The sequence below is a fragment of the Pinus tabuliformis genome, chromosome 7, assembly GCF_031772625.1.
Source record: "Pinus tabuliformis cultivar Carrire ecotype Pingquan chromosome 7, CPIR1, whole genome shotgun sequence".
NCBI lineage: Eukaryota > Viridiplantae > Streptophyta > Pinopsida > Pinales > Pinaceae > Pinus > Pinus tabuliformis.
Window position 1 is genome coordinate 1,671,069,613 of NC_142293.1, and position 20,166 is coordinate 1,671,089,778.

Below are 20,166 nucleotides of genomic sequence, written 5' to 3' on the forward strand. Positions count from 1 at the left end.
ACATGCACAAGAATCAATCACATCGACACAATTATTTTTTGGACAATTGTCCCCAGAAAAACCCAATGTGGGAAAATCGGTGCAGTAGATGAGGGCTTTATTAATCTTCAACAGCAAATGCTTTTACAAGGAATGATTTTTACAGAGAACTGAAAGCAAACACTTGAGACTTTCCCTCTGAGACTATCTCACACTTCCTCCACCCTGCAACTCCCTCTGAAATTGATCTCCTTTTCCTTGAGAATCGAATTTCCTTGAGATACTGAGTATCTGCCGGTGTGTCTCCAAATGACCCTGAAGTCTTCTCTTATAGTTTTCATGTTGATGAATCAACGGCCAAGATTAATTCCCTAATCAACGACTAAGATTAAAACAGAGTTGATCGTCGTCTCTTAGAAGCTTCTCATCCTTATCTTTATTAATACCCATTAATATTTTTATTTTCATAAGTTTAGACTTAGGAACCCATTAAAAATATTAATTATTTTAATAACTCCTCATCCGGATGGAATTTCTCAAAATGATTTCTGGGTCTTGGAGATCTCATGTGTCTTAGTCTCTCCTCCAAATTTCAAGGCTAGAGCACATCTGATGCTACCAAAAATCAACAATAAGAAGGGGAAATGCATGGAACACTTCTCCTATACAAAAATATGTCCATAATGTCACCACAAAGCTGAAATATAATCATAAAAGTGCCCAATCATCAACCATGGTACATAAGCAATCAACCAATGGAGATCCTGATGTGCTCTAGTGGAAATAAATCTGTCTGTACAGCTACCACATTCTTCTAAACGCCATGCAACTACTGTTAGACGTTGGTCAGAACATAATAATGCCCCAATCTGTAAACGATCCGAAAGTATCATCTGCTGATGTCTGTTATGTGATGAAAATCACAGGTGGGACCACATGCAGCATGAGAGGTAACAAGTTCCAAAATCTGTTATTTCTATGTATCATAATTCAACAAGGTACTAATATGATAATATCTCAGTTTGCAACTAATATTATTGTTGTAGCATATGCCCCTAAAAATATCCAATACTACACAGACTAGAATCACCAACTGCTTGCAACAATGCTATCTTATATATTTATTAATTGCAGCTCAAAGCTAATAATTAGTAGACAGATAAGTGTAAATTTTTTATGTATAACCCTTATCAGGTCCACTCTTATGCGTTGGAAATCTCAAGTTACTTAGCAATGTTCATATTGCCTCAAGTTCAACTAACTCATACGGTTCATAGCAGCTTATATGCTTAACATGTCTGCATGAATTCTGAACAGTCAACATCCTAATCAAAGGGATATCTTCTTGCCTTTTTACTCACTAAGTAGCTCTTACAGCTTGTTAGAAACTGACCTATTAACTTCATAATAATCACACATATTGACATCATAATAAATATCTTTAAATTTATATTGTTGATCTATGTACTTTAGCTGAGTTGTGTCATTTCTTTGCAGGTTCTCAAAGACAAAGGTTATGGATGTGGAATACTGGTGTCATCCTTTGCCAAACAAACAAGTGCTGTGTACACTCTTCGAAGTCCATCTGAGGTAGATCATGTTAAAGCATGCCCTCAATAAGTGCCTTTGCATATATCTTCCTAGTTCTTTATAGGGAATATGACATGGATATGTATCTTTTATAACTATGCAATTGCTTCCATCTTAAACATTGGATGCATAACTTCACTGTGCGAGACTAGTCAAGAATCAAGTTGTATACTTATGGTAATGCTCAGGGTCCTTTGGCATTGCTTGGCTAATTTGCATTATTGCAGGTGATGGACTTTTTACAACGTCTTGTAAGGTGGAAGCTAGGAGCAGAAGTGTCAAGCATGCAGACATGTACAGAACAAGTGGAATCTTGAGATGTCTGGGACATCCTTATTCAAATAAGAAACAATGGCTAGGGGACTTGAATTTTTTTCAGTTATCCAATGGTATTGAAATGTGAGCATCATTCTGAACCAAGGCTTTCCAAAATTTTGTCAGCTGTAGCTAGTTAAATTAATTGATGACATTAGTTTGTCCAACAATTGAATGATTATAGTGTTATTTATTCTCTAACTGAGAAAAAAAATCCTAGTAAATTCTCGTATCCTGGTCTCTCTCTAACTTTAGGATGTTGTTTCCTTAGCTTCTCACGCTCCCTCCCTATTCATGGTTTGTGTGACAATGAAACTATCAAAATTCCTAATATAGCCAAGTTATATATATTCAATGGGCTTTCTTATCCTATTAAATTCTGACTTACTTTGAGGCTTTGAGCCCGTGATTTTTATAAAAGATTGGCTTTCCAAGGTGAAACCCATGAAAACAAAAAAAATAGTGCTATAGTTCAGATGCATTGCTAGATGCATTCCATTCTGTCCAATCCATTTCTTCATGGCAGTGAACATGATTTCCTTATACATCATGGCATGTAAGAGGAAATCATATCTTTTGTGGCAGACCAGAGACAAAACCAACAAGATCTATCCTCTTTAGGCGGTGCGTATGTTAGCCATCCAAGAATACATTCAATTCATTATATAAATTTGAGCTCTCAAAATATAGATCAGATTGGGTGTGGTTTTTTTCTAATCACCCATGTCTTGTAACAATACAATATAGTCAGTGCACTGTATGGTGTCGGTTTTGTACCTCTACCACATTATGGAAGATGCCTTAAAGATAAGTTGAACAAAATTTGGAAATGTTTGGAAGTTTCTGAAACGGGTACAGCTGGATAGTTGACCCTCCCAAAATGGAAAACTTGGGAAAAACATCATATATATATATATATATATATATATATATATATATATATATATAAAATAATAATAATATTTTTACAAATAAGTTATAATGAGATACATAAATGACATTATGGAAGGAAAACCAAGTCTATTTTAACTCTCATAGATAATTACATGATGCAAGATCGAAAATTAACCTTTATAGATGAGGCTATACATCCAAGCTTCCAAAATCAGCCTTTATATTTGAGGTTATATATGCTAAAAATGAAATAAAACATAAGGTAAATACAAGTACAATTACATATCATAATAGTCCTCATCCTCATCATCAAAAATAGAAGATGCTTGTTCAGCAGAACTAGAGTGTGGATTTGTTAAAATTGGCAACTAGGGCCAAACTCCATGTGGGTCATCTTATTTATGGCAGCTGATGTTTTTCTTGGATTCCTCTCGTCGAGAGGTGTAGGATTGATCTAACGATCATCAGATTCCAACGTGTATTTATGGAGATATGAATTTATTTGTATATATTTGACAATTTGTCAAGGTCAGCTAGCAAGATAAAGTGTGTGGCACACCCCTAGCTTAACCTCAACGATTCATATAAAAGGAAGATACCTTGTGGCATTATTTCACATCATCTCAACACTCATATTCTCTCTCCTAATCTCATTGGGCCAACGTAGGAGCAGTTTCTCTCACACGTGCAAGAGGAAGGACAAATTTTCTATTCAGGCAGTGTTGACTGTTTCTAGGACAGCGTTGACTGCGTGGGCGGCATTGACTTTTCTGGGCTGCGTTGACCAAGGTGCAGGGCTGTTAAATGATGCGTGGACCAAGCATTGACCTACACACGCTGTTTGGGTGCTGTGTTGACCAAATTGTTGACCAACGTTGACTTTTAGGGCTGACCACAGGCTGCTGATTATTGACTGTTGTTTTGACCATTGACTGAGGGCTGTTTTGGCCTGCCGAAGTTTGTTGTTGAAGACCGAGTTCTTCAAGGTTGACTAGAGGTCAATCCGGGGTTGTTTGACTAGCTTTGACTTTGCTGGTTGCTGATTTATTATTGCTGATATAAAATATCAGACTTGTGATATTGTACTATCTCTCTTTCTCTGCTGAATTATTGAAGATTATAGAAGAATTGATCAAAGAGTTTCCCCACATTGGGATTTGTCACTGGGTAGCCGCCACATCTGGTGTCTCTTGTCTTGGCTTGTCTTCTATCGATTTATTTATGTTCTATCAGCGTTTTACTTTATGTTAATGTGATTGCTAAATAGTGAAATTGACATTGGGCTAATAAGAAGAAATTGAAGTAAATTGCTCTAAGCATAGAACATACAATAACTTAACATGGTATTAGAGCTGAAGTGAACACAAAGCCCAAGCAAGAGCAAGAGCAAGAGCAATCACCGAGGACTGTTGGAAAAAGTCTTAAGACTTCATGGGTTCCTCATCACACTTTCCTGCCGAAGACAAGCTCTGTGAGAAGTTTGACTATCACTGATGGATGTCTCTCGATCTGACATTGGAAGAGAAGGAAGTGTTGGATTATGTGAGAGGTAGAATTACAGAGCCTCCATCAAATGCACCGGTTGCTACAAGGAACAAGTGGACTAAGGGTGAAGTCAAAGCAAAGAAGATCATCCTGTACTCTATTGACAAGCGCCTGGTGGCCTACGTTTCCAAGTTGAACACCTCCAAGGAGATCTACGATAGACTGGTAAGCTTGTTTAAAGTTAGTGATGCAAATCAAGTTTTGTTCCTTAAAAATAAGCTGAAGGAAATTAAGAAGGGCAAAGATGAGGATATGCAATCCTACTTCTTAAGGATCACCAAGATCAAGAATGATCTCCTATCGATTGGGGAAGTCATTCCTGACAGTGAACTGACTATCGCAACTCTTGGAGGGCTCCAATTCGAATGGTAGGTATTTAGAACCACTCTTCTCAACAATAATGTAATATCGGGATTTGAGGAATTGATGGCGAGATGCATTCAAGAAGAGACTAGGATGGAAGAGCAAGAAATGCCTTCATTTAAAGGCAACCCCACTGCTTTCTCCTCTCATGCTAAAAGGATAAATAATTCCGGGTCTAAATCTAAAGGAAAGGCCAGATCGAAAGGTGGAAGGAAGGGAAGATGTTTCATTTGCAATAAATTTGGCCACTATGCGAGGGAGTGTCCAAATAGAAAAGACACATCTCATGACGATGATCAAAATCACTCCTGGGGAAATTCCAACCACAATCAAAGAAATAGCAGGTTCAATGGCAAAGGAAAGAGGAATGCCAGAAATCAAGGAAGTGGTCAACACTCTAAGAAGGCAAGGAACTCTAGGTATGAATCTAATGTTGTTAACAATAAGCAATTTGAATATTATTTGATATCGGCCCTCTCTACTACTTCTCCTCCAGACTCGTTGGGCAATTGGCTTATTGATAATGGTGCCTCAAGGCATTTCACTGGTTACAAAGAAGCTCTCTCTAATCTAATAGAGAAGGAGACCAACTTGGAGATTATTCTTAGAGATAACTCCACCTATCTTGTAAAGGGTGTAAGGAATCTTAGTCGTCAATTAAATCAGGTAACACAATTCATTTGCAATAAGTCCTATATGTACCTGATCTCAAGAAGAACCTAGTGTCCATTTTGGCAATGGAAGACAAAGGCTACAAGGTGGCCTTCATCGATGGCAAGGTAAATGTGTGGAAAAAGAATTTTAAAGATGCTTTCACTCTTGGGTTTCGAGTTGACTCTTTATATCAAGTTGGAGGAAGTCCATTGGGAGTCATGTCTTGCAACACAACTCTCCAGTCTGAACTATGGCACTGGAGGTTTGCCCACCTTCATATAAGGGTCTACCCGATGTGAAACAAATGGTGAACAGGATGCCTGAGTTTAAAGTAGAGCAAGAAGGTGTATGTCTGGGGTGTGCCGAACGAAAACTTAGAAGGGGACCATTCCCCTCAAGCCATAGCAAGACCTCCAACATTTTACAGTTGGTTCACTCTAACATATCTACTATGATGCCTTTGAACTCTTTGGGAGGATATTTATATTATCTCACTTTTATAGATGATTATTCTCGCAAGACTTGGATATACTTCTTGAAAAAGAAGGATGAAGTGTTCTCTTGGTTCCGTCACTTCAAATCAGTGATCGAGAATCAAACCGAGAAGAGGATCAAGATCTTAAGGAGTGATAATGGGACTGAGTATGAATCTAATGAGCTCCATGACTTTTGTAAGGAAGCTGGCATTAAGAGGGAGACCACAACACCATACACTCTTCAGCAGAATGGTGTGGCGGAAAGGAAGAATCGTACGATTGTGGAAGTTGTTCGTGCTATGCTCCATGATCAAAGGCTTCTGAAGTTTCTATGGGCCGAAGCTGCAAATACCGTTGTATATGTTCAAAACCGATGCCCTCATCAAGCATATGATTCCAACACTCTCGAAGAGATGTTCACTAGTAAGAAACCTAATGTCTCTCATTTTAGAATTTTTGGAAGTCCCGTGTATTGTCATGTGCCTAAAGAGAAAAGGAATAAATTGGGTGCATCTGGAAAGAAGGGAATCTTTGTGGGCTATAGCGAAAATTCTAAGGGCTATAGAATCTATGTGGTTGGTCAAATGGAAGTCGAGATTAGTCATGATGTCACCTTTGACGAAGATATGGCTCTTAGCAAAGTTGACAATCTTCCTATTCTAAGGAAAAGTAAAGAAGTTGACACCAAGAAGCCGGATGAGAAGGAAGATGAGACGATGCCTAATGTGGAAGAACCTATGGATCCTATTGATCCCCCTCCGCAAGAGCCTTCCTCTTCTAGGAAGAGGCCCTCATGGCTTAGGGGGACACTTGATGATTTCAAAGGACACATTGCACCCAGAGGGACTTTACATGAAACTAAGAAGCCGACCAGGTATCAGGGATACTTGACCATTATGAGCATGATCATTCAAAATGAGCCTTCATTGTTCGAAGAAGATGTGAAGAATCAAGTATGGAAGGATGCTATGAATGAGGAATATGAGTCCATCATGAAGAACGATGTCTGGGATGTGGTCCCCAGACCCCAGGACAAAACAATTGTCACCTCAAAGTGGCTTTACAAAATAAAGCATGGAGCTGATGGAAGTGCTGAAAAGTATAAGGCTTGTTTTGTCGCTCGTGGCTTCTCTCAAAAGGAAGGTATAGATTATGACGAGATATTTGCACCTGTTGCCCGATACACCACCATCAGCTCGATCATAGTCCTTGCTGCTTCGCAATCATGGAACCTACATCAGATGGATATCAAGACTGCGTTCTTGCTTGGTTTGATTAAAGAGGAAGTCTATGTGGAACAACCCGAGGGGTTTGAGATTCATAATCGGGAATCTCATGTATGCAGGTTGAAGAAAGCCCTCTATGGGCTGAAGCAAGCACCCCGAGCTTGGTATGAGAGGATCGATAACTACTTGATGAAGCTAGGATTCACTAGGAGTGAAGCCGATCCAAACCTTTACTTTAAGGTTGAGGATGATAAGCCTCTCATACTGGTGTTGTATGTTAACGACCTCTTTCTGATAGGTGTAGACCCACTCATTCACAAATGTAAGAGGGAGTTGGCTTCTGAATTTGAGATGAAGGACCTAGAATTGATGCACTATTTCTTAGGGCTGGAAGTCTAGCAAAAGCCGGGGGAGATTTTCCTATCTCAAGGAAAATATGTGGTGAAGATATTGGAGAGATTCGGTATGGTGGACTGCGAGCCCGTGACTACCCCGATGGAGCTTGACTTCAAGAAGTTATGCAGTAGTGTTGCCGGACCTGCTTTGGGAAATGCTACTGAGTATCGTCAACTTATAGGAGCATTGATGTTCTTGGTGAAATCCCATCCGGATATATGTTTTGTAGTCAACACGTTGAGCCAACATATGGTTGAGCCTCACCACTCACATTGGATTGGTGCCAAGAATCTTTTGAAATATCTTCGGGGCATAATCACTCATGGGTTGAGATACGCTGCCGAAGATTTGAGGCTACATGAATATACCAATGTTGATTGGGCAGGCAGTGTGGTGGACCGTAAGAGCACCTCCAGGTGCTGTTTCTCTCTGGGTTTTGCCTTGATATCCTGGATGAGCAGGAAGTAGAAGTCGGTGGCCTTGAGCACCATTGAGGCAGAGTACATTGTTGTGAGAATGGCCTCTTGTGAGGCTGTCTGGTTACGAAAGCTCTTCAGTGAGCTGTTTGGGTATACATTGGATACTGCTGTGATCCTTTGTGACAACCAAAGTGGGATTCGATTATCTGAGAATCCCATATTTCATGATCGCTCCAAACATATCGATATCATGTACCATTTTATCCAAGATATGGTACAACGAGGAGTAATAAGGCTCCATCATATCGGTACAGATGAGTAGGTCGCCGACATTCTGACAAAGCCCCTGGGAAAGGTCAAATTCTTGACTTTCCGAGAACGACTTGGAGTCGTTGAGAGACCCTCGTATGAGGGTCCTGTATGATGCATGCATTGAGATCTGGGAACTCCGAGGGGCTTGGGGTACTTTTTGGAGCGACAAGCGACCATAAGGCGACTCACCCTCCCCTAGTGGTGCGCTGTGTACAGGGTGAATAGTTCAGCCTTCCCTTGTGATACCCCGTGGCGACTTGTAGGCAGTATGAGTGGTTCTCCTGCCAAGGCATCCTACCCATTCAGTCTGGGACTCATGGGAAGTACCTCTCATTTGGCCAATGAGTAGGGAAATGAGGATAGGGACCATAGTACCTATATTTTCTATGAAATTTGGTGAATAGGTAGATAAAAATGTTCTCTGTAACATCTTCGAACTTCGGACCTTAATTCAAAGAGATGAAAGCACATTGATCAAAATACTACGCCCTTGTTGTCGAAAATAAGAAAAAAATGTGACATAAGCAAACTGAAAATATTTGATTATGTTGGATTCCCAAAACCCTAGGGATGATCCTGTATCACATTTTCAGGTTGGTCACTAAATTTTTCTGCATTTGGACAAACAATACTTCAAAATTTAGTGGGATCTCATCCTCAAGCACATTTAGTATGGTCCTTACACTGTGATACAACAAATGGTTACTAACACTTCCAAGATGGACCTTCCCCCTTAACTTGGCAGCTATGATGTGGTGAGTGACAACTAGTTGAAGTTGTATGAGCCACCTCACTTGGATGAATTTATTTAAGTCACATAATCAAAATCCGTCATTCCACATTTTCAACCTCCCGTTCTTGAAGGTTCTCTTCTTGATGTCCACACCATACTCACCAGGCATTGTCAAAACATCACTTACTTTGATCACTCTCCCAACAGTTTTGTACTTTATGTAAATAATACAAATAAATGTACACCATGTCTACCATTCAGCTAATTGTTTGCTCATACTTTCATACTTTCTTCATTATTATTTCTTGTGCATATTGTGTTTGTATCTTCACACAATGGATGAATGAAAAATGCAGTATGCAAATCAAATTTTCTGTTTTGATGATTTCCAAAAACGAAGGTGGCCTCTTTCCTTCAGAAGGCACTGATCTAATCCACTTTACTTCCATATTTTCCTTGAGCAGTTCTCTGAGGTAGTTTGCTTGCGAACCTCAGTAAATTGTTCTGCACATTTTATTTATTTATTTTAAGAAAAAGACTCAAAATGTTATTCTCTTGCCTTATTATTTGAAAGCTCCAATATTGTGTTGGCTAGTATTGGATTGGTTAGCAAATGTAGTAGCAATGGTGAAATTGGGTTCAATTCCCTTCCATTTATTAAAGCAAAAAAATACAAGAAAGTGAGAAGGATATATCTTTTGAAAAAGTAAAGTAAAAATTCCCTTTACATTTGGATTTTTTTCATTTTTTCTCAAGAAAGAATATTTTCATATTTTTTGGGGAACACATTGCACTCATTGCGTATTTTTTCTGTCGATTTCTTTATGTTCTATTTGCATTTTACTTTATGTTAATGTGATTGCTAAACATTGAAATTGACATTGGGCTAATAAGAAATTGAACTAAATTGCTCTAAGCATCAAACCTACCATAACTTAACATGATATCAGAGTTGAGGTGAAGAGAAAGCCCAAGCAAGAGTAAGATCAAGAGCAATCACCGAGGACTGTTGGAAAAAGTCTTAAGACTTCATGGGTTCCTCATCACACTTCCTAGCCGAAGACAAGCTTCGTGAGAAGTCTGACTATCACGGATGGAAGATGTCTCTTGATCTGACATTGGAAGAGCAGGAAGTGGTAGACTATGTGAGAGGCAGAATTACAGAGCCTCAATCAAATGCACCGACTACTACAAGGAACAAGTGGACTAAGGGTGAAGTCAAAGCAAAGAAGATCATCCAGGACTCTATTGACAAGTGCCTGGTGGCCTACGTTTCCGTGTTGAACACCTCCAAGGAGATATATGATAGACTGATAAGCTTGTTTAAAGTTAGTGATGCAAATCAAGTTTTGTTCCTTAAAAATAAGCTGAAGGAAATTAAGAAGGGCAAAGATGAGGATATGCAATCCTACTTCGTAAGGATCACCGAGAGCAAGAATGATCTCCTATCAATTGGGGAAGTCATTCCTGACAAGGAACTAACTATCACAACTCTTGGAGGGCTCCCATCCGAATGGTATGTATTTAGAACCACTCTTCTCAACAATAATGTAACTTCAGGATTTGAGGAACTGATGGCAAGATGCATTCAAGAAGAGACTAGGATGGAAGAGCAGGAAATGCCTTCATTTAAAGGCAACCCCACTGCTTTCTCCTCTCATGCTAAAAGGAGAAATAATTCCGGGTCTAAATCCAAAGGAAAGGCCGAATCGAAAGGTGGAAGGAAGGGAAGATGTTTCGTTTGCAATAAGTTTGGCCACTATGCGAGGGAGTGTCCAAATAGAAAAGACACATCTCATGACGATGATCAAAATCACTCTTGGGGCAATTCCAACCGCAATCAAAGGAATGGCAGGCTCAATGGCAAAGGAAAGAGGAATGCTAGAAATCAAGGAAGTGGTCAACCCTCCAAGAAGGAAAGGAACTCCAGGTATGAATCTAATGTTGTTAACAATAAGCAAGCTGCAAGATGAATATTATTTGATATCAACCCTCTCTACTACTTCTCCTCCGGACTAGTTGGGCAATTGGCTTATTGATAGTGGTGCCTCAAGGCATTTCACTGGTTACAAAGAAGCTCTCTCTAATCCGATAGAGAAGGAGACCAACTTGGAGATTATTCTTGGAGATAACTCCACCTATCCCGTAAAGGGTGTAGGGAATTTTACTCTTCAATTAAATCAGGGTAACACAATTCATTTGCAAGAAGTCCTATATGTACCTGATCTCAAGAAGAACCTGGTGTCCATTTCGGCAATGGAAGACAAAGGCTACAAGGTGGCCTTCATCGATGGCAAGGTACGTGTGTGGAAAAAGAATTTTAAAGATGCTTTCACTCTTGGGTTTCGAGTTGAATCTTTATATCAAGTTGGAGGAAGTCCGTTGGGAGTCATGTCTTGCAACACAACTCTTTAGTCTGAACTATGGCACCGGAGGTTTGCCCACCTTCATTATAAGGCTCTACCCGATGTGAGACAAATGGTGACCGGGATGCCCAAGTTTAAAGTAGAGCAAGAAGGTGTATGTCCGGGGTGTGCCGAAGGAAAACTCAAAAGGGGACCATTCCCCTCAAGCCATAGCAAGACCTCCAACATTTTGCAGTTGGTTCACTCCGACATATCTGGTATGATGCCTATGAACTCTTTGGGAGGATATTTATATTATCTGACTTTTACAGATGATTATTCTCGCAAGACTTGGATATACTTCTTGAAAAAGAAGGATGAAGTGTTATCCTAGTTCCGTCACTTCAAAGCATTGATCGAGAATCAAACCGAGAAGAATCCAATGAGTTCCATGACTTTTGCAAGGAAGCTGGCATTAAGAGGGAAACCACAACACCATACACTCTTGAGCAGAATGGTGTGGCGGAAAGGAAGAATCGTACGATTATGGAAGTTGTTCATGCTATGCTCCATGATCAAAGGCTTCCAAAGTTTCTATGGGCTGAAGTTGCGAATACCGCTGTATATGTTCAAAACCGATTCCCTCATCAAGCATTCAATTCCAAGACTCCCAAAGAGATGTTCACTAGTAAGAATCCTGATGTCTCTCATTTTAGAATTTTTGGAAGTCCCATGTATTTTCATGTGCCTAAAGAGAAAAGGAATAAATTGGGTGCATCTGGAAAGAAGGGAATCTTTGTGGGCTATAGTGAAAATTCTAAGGGCTATAGAATCTATCTGGCTGGTCAAAGGGAAGTCGAGATTAGTCATGATGTCACCTTTGACGAAGATATGGCTCTTAGCAAAGTTGACAATCTTCCTATTCTAAGGAAAAGTAAAGAAGCTGACATCAAGAAGCCGAATGAGAAGGAAGATGAGACGATGTCCGATGTGGAAGAACCTATGGATCCTATTGACCCCCCTCCACAAGAGCCTTCCTCTTCTATGAAGAGGCCCTCATGGCTTAGGGGGACACTTGATGATATCGAAGGACACATTGCACCCAGAGGGACTTTACATGAAAGTAAGAAGCCGACCAGGTATTAGGGATACCTGACCATTATGAGCACAATCATTCAAAATGAGCTTTCATCGTTCGAAGAAGACGTGAAGCATCAAGTATGGAAGGATGCTATGAATGAGGAATACGAGTCCATCATGAAGAACGATGTCTGGGATGTGGTCCCCAAACCCCAGGACAAAACAACTGTCACCTCAAAGTGGCTTTACAAAATAAAGCATGGAGCTGATGGAAGTGCTGAAAAGTATAAGGCTTGTTTTGTCGATCATGGCTTCTCTCAAAAGGAAGGTATAGATTACGACAAGATATTTGCACCTGTTGCCCGATACACCACCATCCGCTCGATCATAGCCCTTGCTGCTTTGCAAGGATGGAACCTACATCAGATGGATGTCAAGACTGTGTTTTTGCATGGTTCGATTAAAGAGGAAGTCTATGTGGAACAACTCGAGGGGTTTGAGATTCATAATCGGGAATCTCATGTATGCAGGTTGAAGAAATCCCTCTATGGGCTAAAGCAAGCACCCCGAACTTGGTATGAGAGGATCAATAGCTACTTGATGAAGCTAGGATTCACTAGGAGTGAAGCTGATCCAAACCTTTACTTTAAGGTTGAGGATGATAAACCTCTCATACTGGTGTTGTATGTTGATGACCTCTTTCTGAAAGGTGCAGACCCTCTCATTCACAAATGTAAGAGGGAGTTGGCTTCCGAATTTGAGATGAAGGACCTAGGACTGATGCATTATTTCCTACAGCTGGAAGTCTAGCAGAAGCCATGGGAGATTTTCCTATCTCAAGGAAAATATGTGGTGAAGATATTGGAGAGATTCGGAATGGTGGACTGCAAGCCCGTGACTACCCCGATGGAGCTTGACTTCAAGAAGTTATGCGGTAGTGCTGCCAGACCTGCTTTGGGAAATGCTACTGAGTATCGTCAACTCATAGGAGCATTGATGTTCTTGGTGAACTCTCATCCGGATATATGTTTTGCAGTCAACACGTTGAGCCAACATATGGTTGAGCCTCACCACTCACATTGGATTGGTGCCAAGAATCTTTTGAGATATCTTCGGGGCACAATCACTCATGGGTTGAGATACACTGCCGGAGATGTGAGGCTACATGGATATACCGATGCTGATTGGGCAGGTAGTGTGGTAGACCGTAAGAGCACCTCTAGGTGTTGTTTCTTTCTGGGTTCTGTCGATATCCTGGATGAGCAGGAAGTAGAAGTCGGTGGCCTTGAGCACCTTTGAGGCAGAGTACACTGTTGTTAGTATGACCTCTTGTGAGGTTGTCTGGTTGCGGAAGCTCTTCAGTGAGATGTTTGAACTTTGGATACTGCCATGATCCTTTGTGACAACCAGAGTGGGATTCGATTATCTGAGAATCCCGTATTTCATGATTGCTCCAAACATATCGATATTAAGTACCACTTTATCTGGGATATGGTACAACGAGGAGCAATAAGCCTCCATCATATCGGTACAGATGAGTAGGTCGCCGACATTCTGACGAAACCCCTAGGAAAGGTCAAATTCTTGACTTTCCGAGAACGACTTGGAGTCGTTGAGAGACCCTCGTATGAGGGTCCTATATGATGCATGCATTGAGCTCTGGGAGCTCCGGGGGACTTGGGGTACTTCTTGGAGCGACAAGCGACCATAAGGCGACTCACCCTCTCCTAGTGGTGCGTTGTGTACAGGGTGAATTGTTCAACCTTCCTCTGTGATACCCCGTGGCGACTTGTAGGCAGGATGAGTGGTTCGTCTTGCCAAGGCATCCTACCCATGCAGTCTGGGACTCATGGGAAGTACCTCTCATTTGGCCAATGAGTAGGGAAATGAAGATAGGGACCATAGTACTTATATTTTCTATGATATTTGGTGAATAGGTAGATAAAGATGTTCTTTGTAACATATCCAAACTTCAGACCTTAATTCAAAGAGATGAAAGCACATTGATCAAAATACTACGCCCTTGTTGTTGTCAAAAATAAGAAAATAATGTGAAATAAGCAAACTGAAAATATTTGATTGTGTTGGATTCCCAAAATCCTAGGGATGATCCTGTATCACATTTTCAGGTTGGTCACTAAATTTATCTGCATTTGGACAAACAATATTTCAAAATTCAGTGGGATCTCAAGCTCAAGCACATTTAGTATGGTCCTTACACTGTGATACAACAAATGATTACTAACACTTCCAAGATGGACCTTCCCCCTTGACTTGGCAGCCATGATGTGTCGGGTGACAGCTAGTTGAAGTTGTAATAGCCACCTCACTTGGATGAATTTATTAAGTCACAGAATCAAAATCCGTCATTCCACATTTTCAACCTCCCGTTCTTGAAGGTTCTCTTCTTGACGTCTACACCATACTCACTAGGCATTGTCAAAACATCACTTACTTCGATCACTCTCCCAATAGTTTTGTACTTTATGCAAATAATACAAATAAATGTACACCATGTGTACCGTTCAGCTAATTGTTTGCTCATACTTTCATACTTGCTTCGTTATTATTTCTTGTGCATAAATACCTTCTTGCTGGTATTGTGTTCGTATCTTCACACAATGGATGAATGAAAAAGGCAGTATGCAATTGAAATGTTCTGTTTTGATGATTTCCAAAAACGAAGGTGGCCTCTTTCCTTCAGAAGGCACTGATCTAATCCACTTTACTTCCATATTTTCCTTGAGCAGTTCTCTGAGGTAGTTTGCTTGCGAACCTGAGTAAATGGTTCTGCACATTTTATTTATTTATTTTAAGAAAAAGACTCAAAATGTTATTCTCTTGCCTTATTATTTGAAAGCTCCAATATCATGTTGGCCAGTATTGGATTGGTTAGCAGATGTAGTAGCAATGGTGAAATTGGGTTCAATTCCCTTCCATTTATTAAAGCAAAAAGATACAAGAAAGTGAGAAGGATATATCTTAAGTAAAAGTAAAAATTCCCTTTACATTTGGATTTTTTTCATTTTTCCTCAAGAAATAATATTTTCATATTTTTTGGGGAACACATTGCACTCATGTCCCGACACACCATCCCTTGTAGTTTTTGTGTCTACTCCAATTGTATATGGCCCTCATCGTGGCCTTTTCGGAAACTGTGGTTTCCTAAGTCACCTGACACGGGGATTCGGGACACGTAGGATTCGAGATTCATGGTGTCGGATTCGGACACGCTGACCCCCGGAACAAGACACGTTATATATTATTTTATTAAAAATATATATATATATATATATATATATATATATATATATATATATATAAAAATTAGATATTATCATATTTCTTACACAAATTTTAAGACAATTGTAGTTTTCTCATTAAGTCATCAAATCAAAATGTGTTACATAGATAGTGTTGGTGCAATGCCAATGGAAAATAGAAATAGAAAATATAAAACAACTACAGGTATACAAGCCTCAAGGCATCAATCAGCATCAGAATCAGCATCACTGTCCCCATCATCATGGTCCCCACTGCTCTCCTCTGCATCCTCCTCCTCCCCTGTATCCATAGTCGCCTCTGCATCTGCTGGTATGGAGGTTGACCCCTCTAAGTCATCAAATCTAACAGGATCTAGCACTGGATCATTGAGATCCATGTTGGCCAATGCCAACTCAACAGTGGTGTCCAGACCAGTGTTTTACGACTCCGACTCGGACTCCGACTCGGCCGAGGATCGACTCCGACTCCGACTCCGACTCGGTAATGACTCGGCCTAGTCGATTTCAATGACTCGGTCGTTGTAAAAAATACATTAAATATTTATTTTTTTTATAAAAAAACATAATTTTAAATATTTTAAACATAATTTTAAAGATTTTCATTCATGTTTCCAAAGTCCAAACACACAGCATTATAATATAGATGGAAGACAACATATGATCAAAGTAGGCTCATGAACCAATCCATTATATCAAAATGGTACCCAATGGCAATACATAGTCAACTGTCATACATGATCAAAGACTCAAAACAAAATACAAATAACCAAGGAGGCTAGAAATGGCCTCTACAACAAAAGTAAACTGTGATGGTGACCAGACTCCAATACTAGTACTACTGCAGCACTGCTAGCAGCTACACTACTACTAGCTAGTAGCTACTGCCAGAGGAGCCAAGATCATCTCGACCAATCTCTGGAGTCTGGATCATCATCATCAGAACAGTGAAAAAAATATACAGTAGCTCTAGGTGTCAAGGTAAGGGTTTCAATTTGTATTCCTTTGTGTATTCCAAATTTCCAATGGAATTTGTTTGGGTAATTCTTTGAGTATAATTTCAGAACTTTATTGTATTTTTGATCCGTTGGTGTTGTTTTACCTTGAGTCTAGGGTTATTTTAAATTTTTATCCTTAAGATCTGTTCTCTTCCTTTTTCCCTTGTGATTCGGTTGGGATTCCTTTTCAATTGCACACCCAGAATTTTATTACAGACCTGCTCCAAAGAACTCGACATCCACTAACAATGAACTACAGGACTTATGCTTGACTGTGGATAATCATTTGCACTGAAGACTCAAGTAAAGTGTTTAGGGCTCGGACATGTGTAGTAGGGCTTGAGGAAAAGTTATATTAACTGCAGATTTTAGGCCTTATAACCAGCAGCATAGTACTGTTTAGGTCCTTTTTGCATTAATTTGTTTTGTAACTTTGAGTCTCTTAGGTATTCTGTTGAGTGCAAGAGTAGGCCCTCATCCAGGGCATCGTTTGACATTTCAATTGTAATTTGGACGATACCTTATATATAGACTGATATATAGAATCTAGATATCAGATTTACTAGCTGTAATAAGATCTGTACATTAAACAGATATGAAGAACCTGGGCTTATTTCAAAGGGATTGACCACTGGTATCTTCAACAATGATAGTGATATCAGCCCTTTCACTCTTCAGCTCAGAAAATCAGTGCATAACCATGTCACTCCAACAATGGACACGATCTGAAATAATTGTGGAATGAGGAAACACATACAGCAAAACTCAGCTCCCTTCACACTTGAATAGTCAACAGTGATAATAGATATATGGCAGATTTCGATTCCATATTAAAACATATGTGACTTAAACTGCATTAAACAGTTTGGAATCCTTAAACTCCATTAAACATTTGAAAAATACCAAAAAAATGAATTTTTTTATGTCTTTTATGCCTGCCCAGCCGGTTTTCATTGACTCGGCCTGGTCAATACGGACTCGGCCTGGTTGACCGAGTCAACTATGACTCGGCCTGGTCATTGGATGACTAGGCCGAGTCATAGTTGACTCGGTCAACCGAGCCGGTTTGCTGGCCTGGTCGCAAATTTTTTTAATGGCTCGGTTTGACCCGGCCGTTTCCGAGTTGACTCGGCCTGGTTGTAAAACACTGGTCCAGACCCATATTATCAGGAACAGTGTTACTTGGGAGCGGGAGCAACATATTCAGAAGCTCTTGGTTTGGTGCTCTTGATTAAATACGAGTTCCATACCCTAATACATGACAAAATTCAATGGAAACATTGCAATCCCCCAATCTTAAAATCCTGAAAAACTGATAAGTCTGTTGGATTTTGAATGAAATCTAAAATTCTACTTTCTCCATATGAAATCCAATGAGGCCGGAACCACTCTCAAACATCCTTTAAGAATTACTTTAAGAATTTAACATTACCATGAATAGTGTATCAATACTAGGGCCTAGACTTGATCATGAAGCTGCCAAAATGCTCTTTTCCTTGCTGCAATAGCACAAATCACTTGCCAACAGCACAAATCACTTGCCAAATGAAAATATTAATGAGCAAACACGCCCTTTTCTTTCCCGCACTGAGCTTAGCGAGTCCTGGAAACAGGACACGTGTCCCAAAATCGCAACACGCTCCTGAAAATCGCGACACGCCCTCGGACACGATGTGTCCTGTGATTTGGACACGAATCCGGACCGAATCGTGTCGGATTCGCCGGATTCGGGATTCGCAGGGGGTTTAGGACGAATCCGGTGACTTAGGTGGTTTCTAGGTACTAACGTGTAGGATCCAAACCAAACAAGTGTCCCAAGGAAGTCTAGAGTGTTTCTTTATCCCAGTGTTCAAGACCTAAAATTTTTGGGTATGCTACTGCAAATAATCAACACAATGATGTTTCTATTTAACTATTAATAAATAGATTACTATACTTTGAGACTTGTTTCAGAATCAGCCGTATTGTTTCCATTAATATCTGAGGCCCTGTGTTATTTCTCATCCTCTGCTTCGCTCTGCCTTAATTCTCATGTATTATGAGCTACGCATCATACTTTTGGAAACCTATTTACCCCTTAACTTCCATGCTCGCATGAGATGGCTCCTGTATGATGCTTTTTATCTGAAAATATCTCTTTCGTGTGTCCATATGCTCAGTAAAGGCAACACCTCTTTGCTCTCTTCTGTAATAATGTTTCAGGTTTCTTTTTAAAGGATACAAAACAGTGTTTAAAAATTAAGACACTAAACATTTTTTACCACTTATCAAATTTGTGATCCTTTAAAGTCAATCTTCAGTAAGTCTAGTGGCAGATATAAAACCTTAGACGCGTTAACTGCCTGATTCCTTAGAGTCAATCTTCATTATAGCAGCTAGCCAGAATAAGTCTAGTGGCAGATATAAAACTTTAGCTATATTATGATATCAATTTATTTTGGATGCTGTATTATTTAATAATTTTTTTGACTTTCATTTGTGTGCCTGAACTATCTGCTATCTATGGCTTTTATCTCATGTTATGTGAATACTTTGCAGAAACAAAGAACAAAAGAGCAAGGCGGTGAGAAGCGAAACACACGACCAATTTTGGTTAAAGTTCCATTTTGAGTTACGATTAACCAAATACTCCATGCTCGAGGAGAAGTTGACATAAAGAATGTGGAGAATTGGGAGGTCTGATTTTTTGGATAAATATGATTGTTCCAATGTATTGTATTCTCCCTCCCACTGCAGAAACTTTTGGACCTCTCTGAGTTAGTAGTCTACAAAAAATGTAGACATAGTCAACTTCAATGTTAGTAATTTATTATTCATTTTTTATATAGATCTTTAATGAAATAGATACACTATTCTCTCATGAAAATAAATGGCAATTTAATCGTTTGAATATTGCAACTTACAATGTATTATGTCTTACATGTTCAATCTTTAACTTCAGCATCTTTTATGGGGGAATAAATGAATCAAAAGAGCACTTTTTTGGGTCAGAAACAACAAAATCGATTTCAAGGGTCAACTTCTCCATTAAAATTGACTTGAAATTGGGCCATATTCGAGACAAAGCACCAGTTTTATAAATGATCAGTAAAGGCTAATAGATTCACCAACGATTCCACCATATTCATGACTTTATGAACCTGTACAAATTGATTTGTCATTGTTAGTTTTCAAAAGGTTGTGGCAGAAATGTGTAATACATGTAGAGATAGTATTAGAGCATCTAAATAGCAAAAATTACAACCCAAGGTAAAAAGCTGTTACATTGCATTTGAAGTTAGATGCTTTTCGCATTGATCCCTGATCTATAGAGAAATGCTGGAATGGAAACCACCTAAACATGTAATCACACCTAGAGATAAGTCTTTTGAGGGTTGAATGATAAGCATCGCAATAAAATTTATTCAAACTACTGAAAATCGACTTTACTCTTAAATGACATTTCAAAGAGGAACATCGCACTTCTCCAAAGTGTAAGAAAAAAAAATCTGAATTTAAAGCAACATACGTAATGCCCAAGTTTTGATATTGCATAATGTCAAGAAATAATTTGAGACTAA

The 20,166-nt window shown here is 39.5% G+C and overlaps 1 protein-coding gene across 4 annotated transcripts in view; it reads left to right on the forward strand.

The window, feature by feature from the left end:
• Nucleotides 1–19,429, forward strand: part of LOC149254877 (putative trehalose-phosphate phosphatase C) — a 290,873-nt gene extending 271,444 nt beyond the window's left edge. For 3 of the 4 annotated variants that reach the window (XM_089460250.1, XM_089460252.1, XM_089460251.1), the window contains exons 11-12: nt 1,477–1,569; nt 1,797–1,968. In XM_089460250.1, the coding sequence (XP_089316376.1) occupies nt 1,477–1,569; nt 1,797–1,886 (183 nt within the window). In that variant the 3' untranslated portion in view covers nt 1,887–1,968. Of the gene's footprint in view, nt 1–1,476; nt 1,570–1,796; nt 1,969–19,144 lie in introns of those variants that run through there. The other variant, XR_016267190.1, reaches the window with a different exon arrangement.
• The last annotated feature ends 737 nt before the right edge of the window (nt 19,430–20,166 follow it).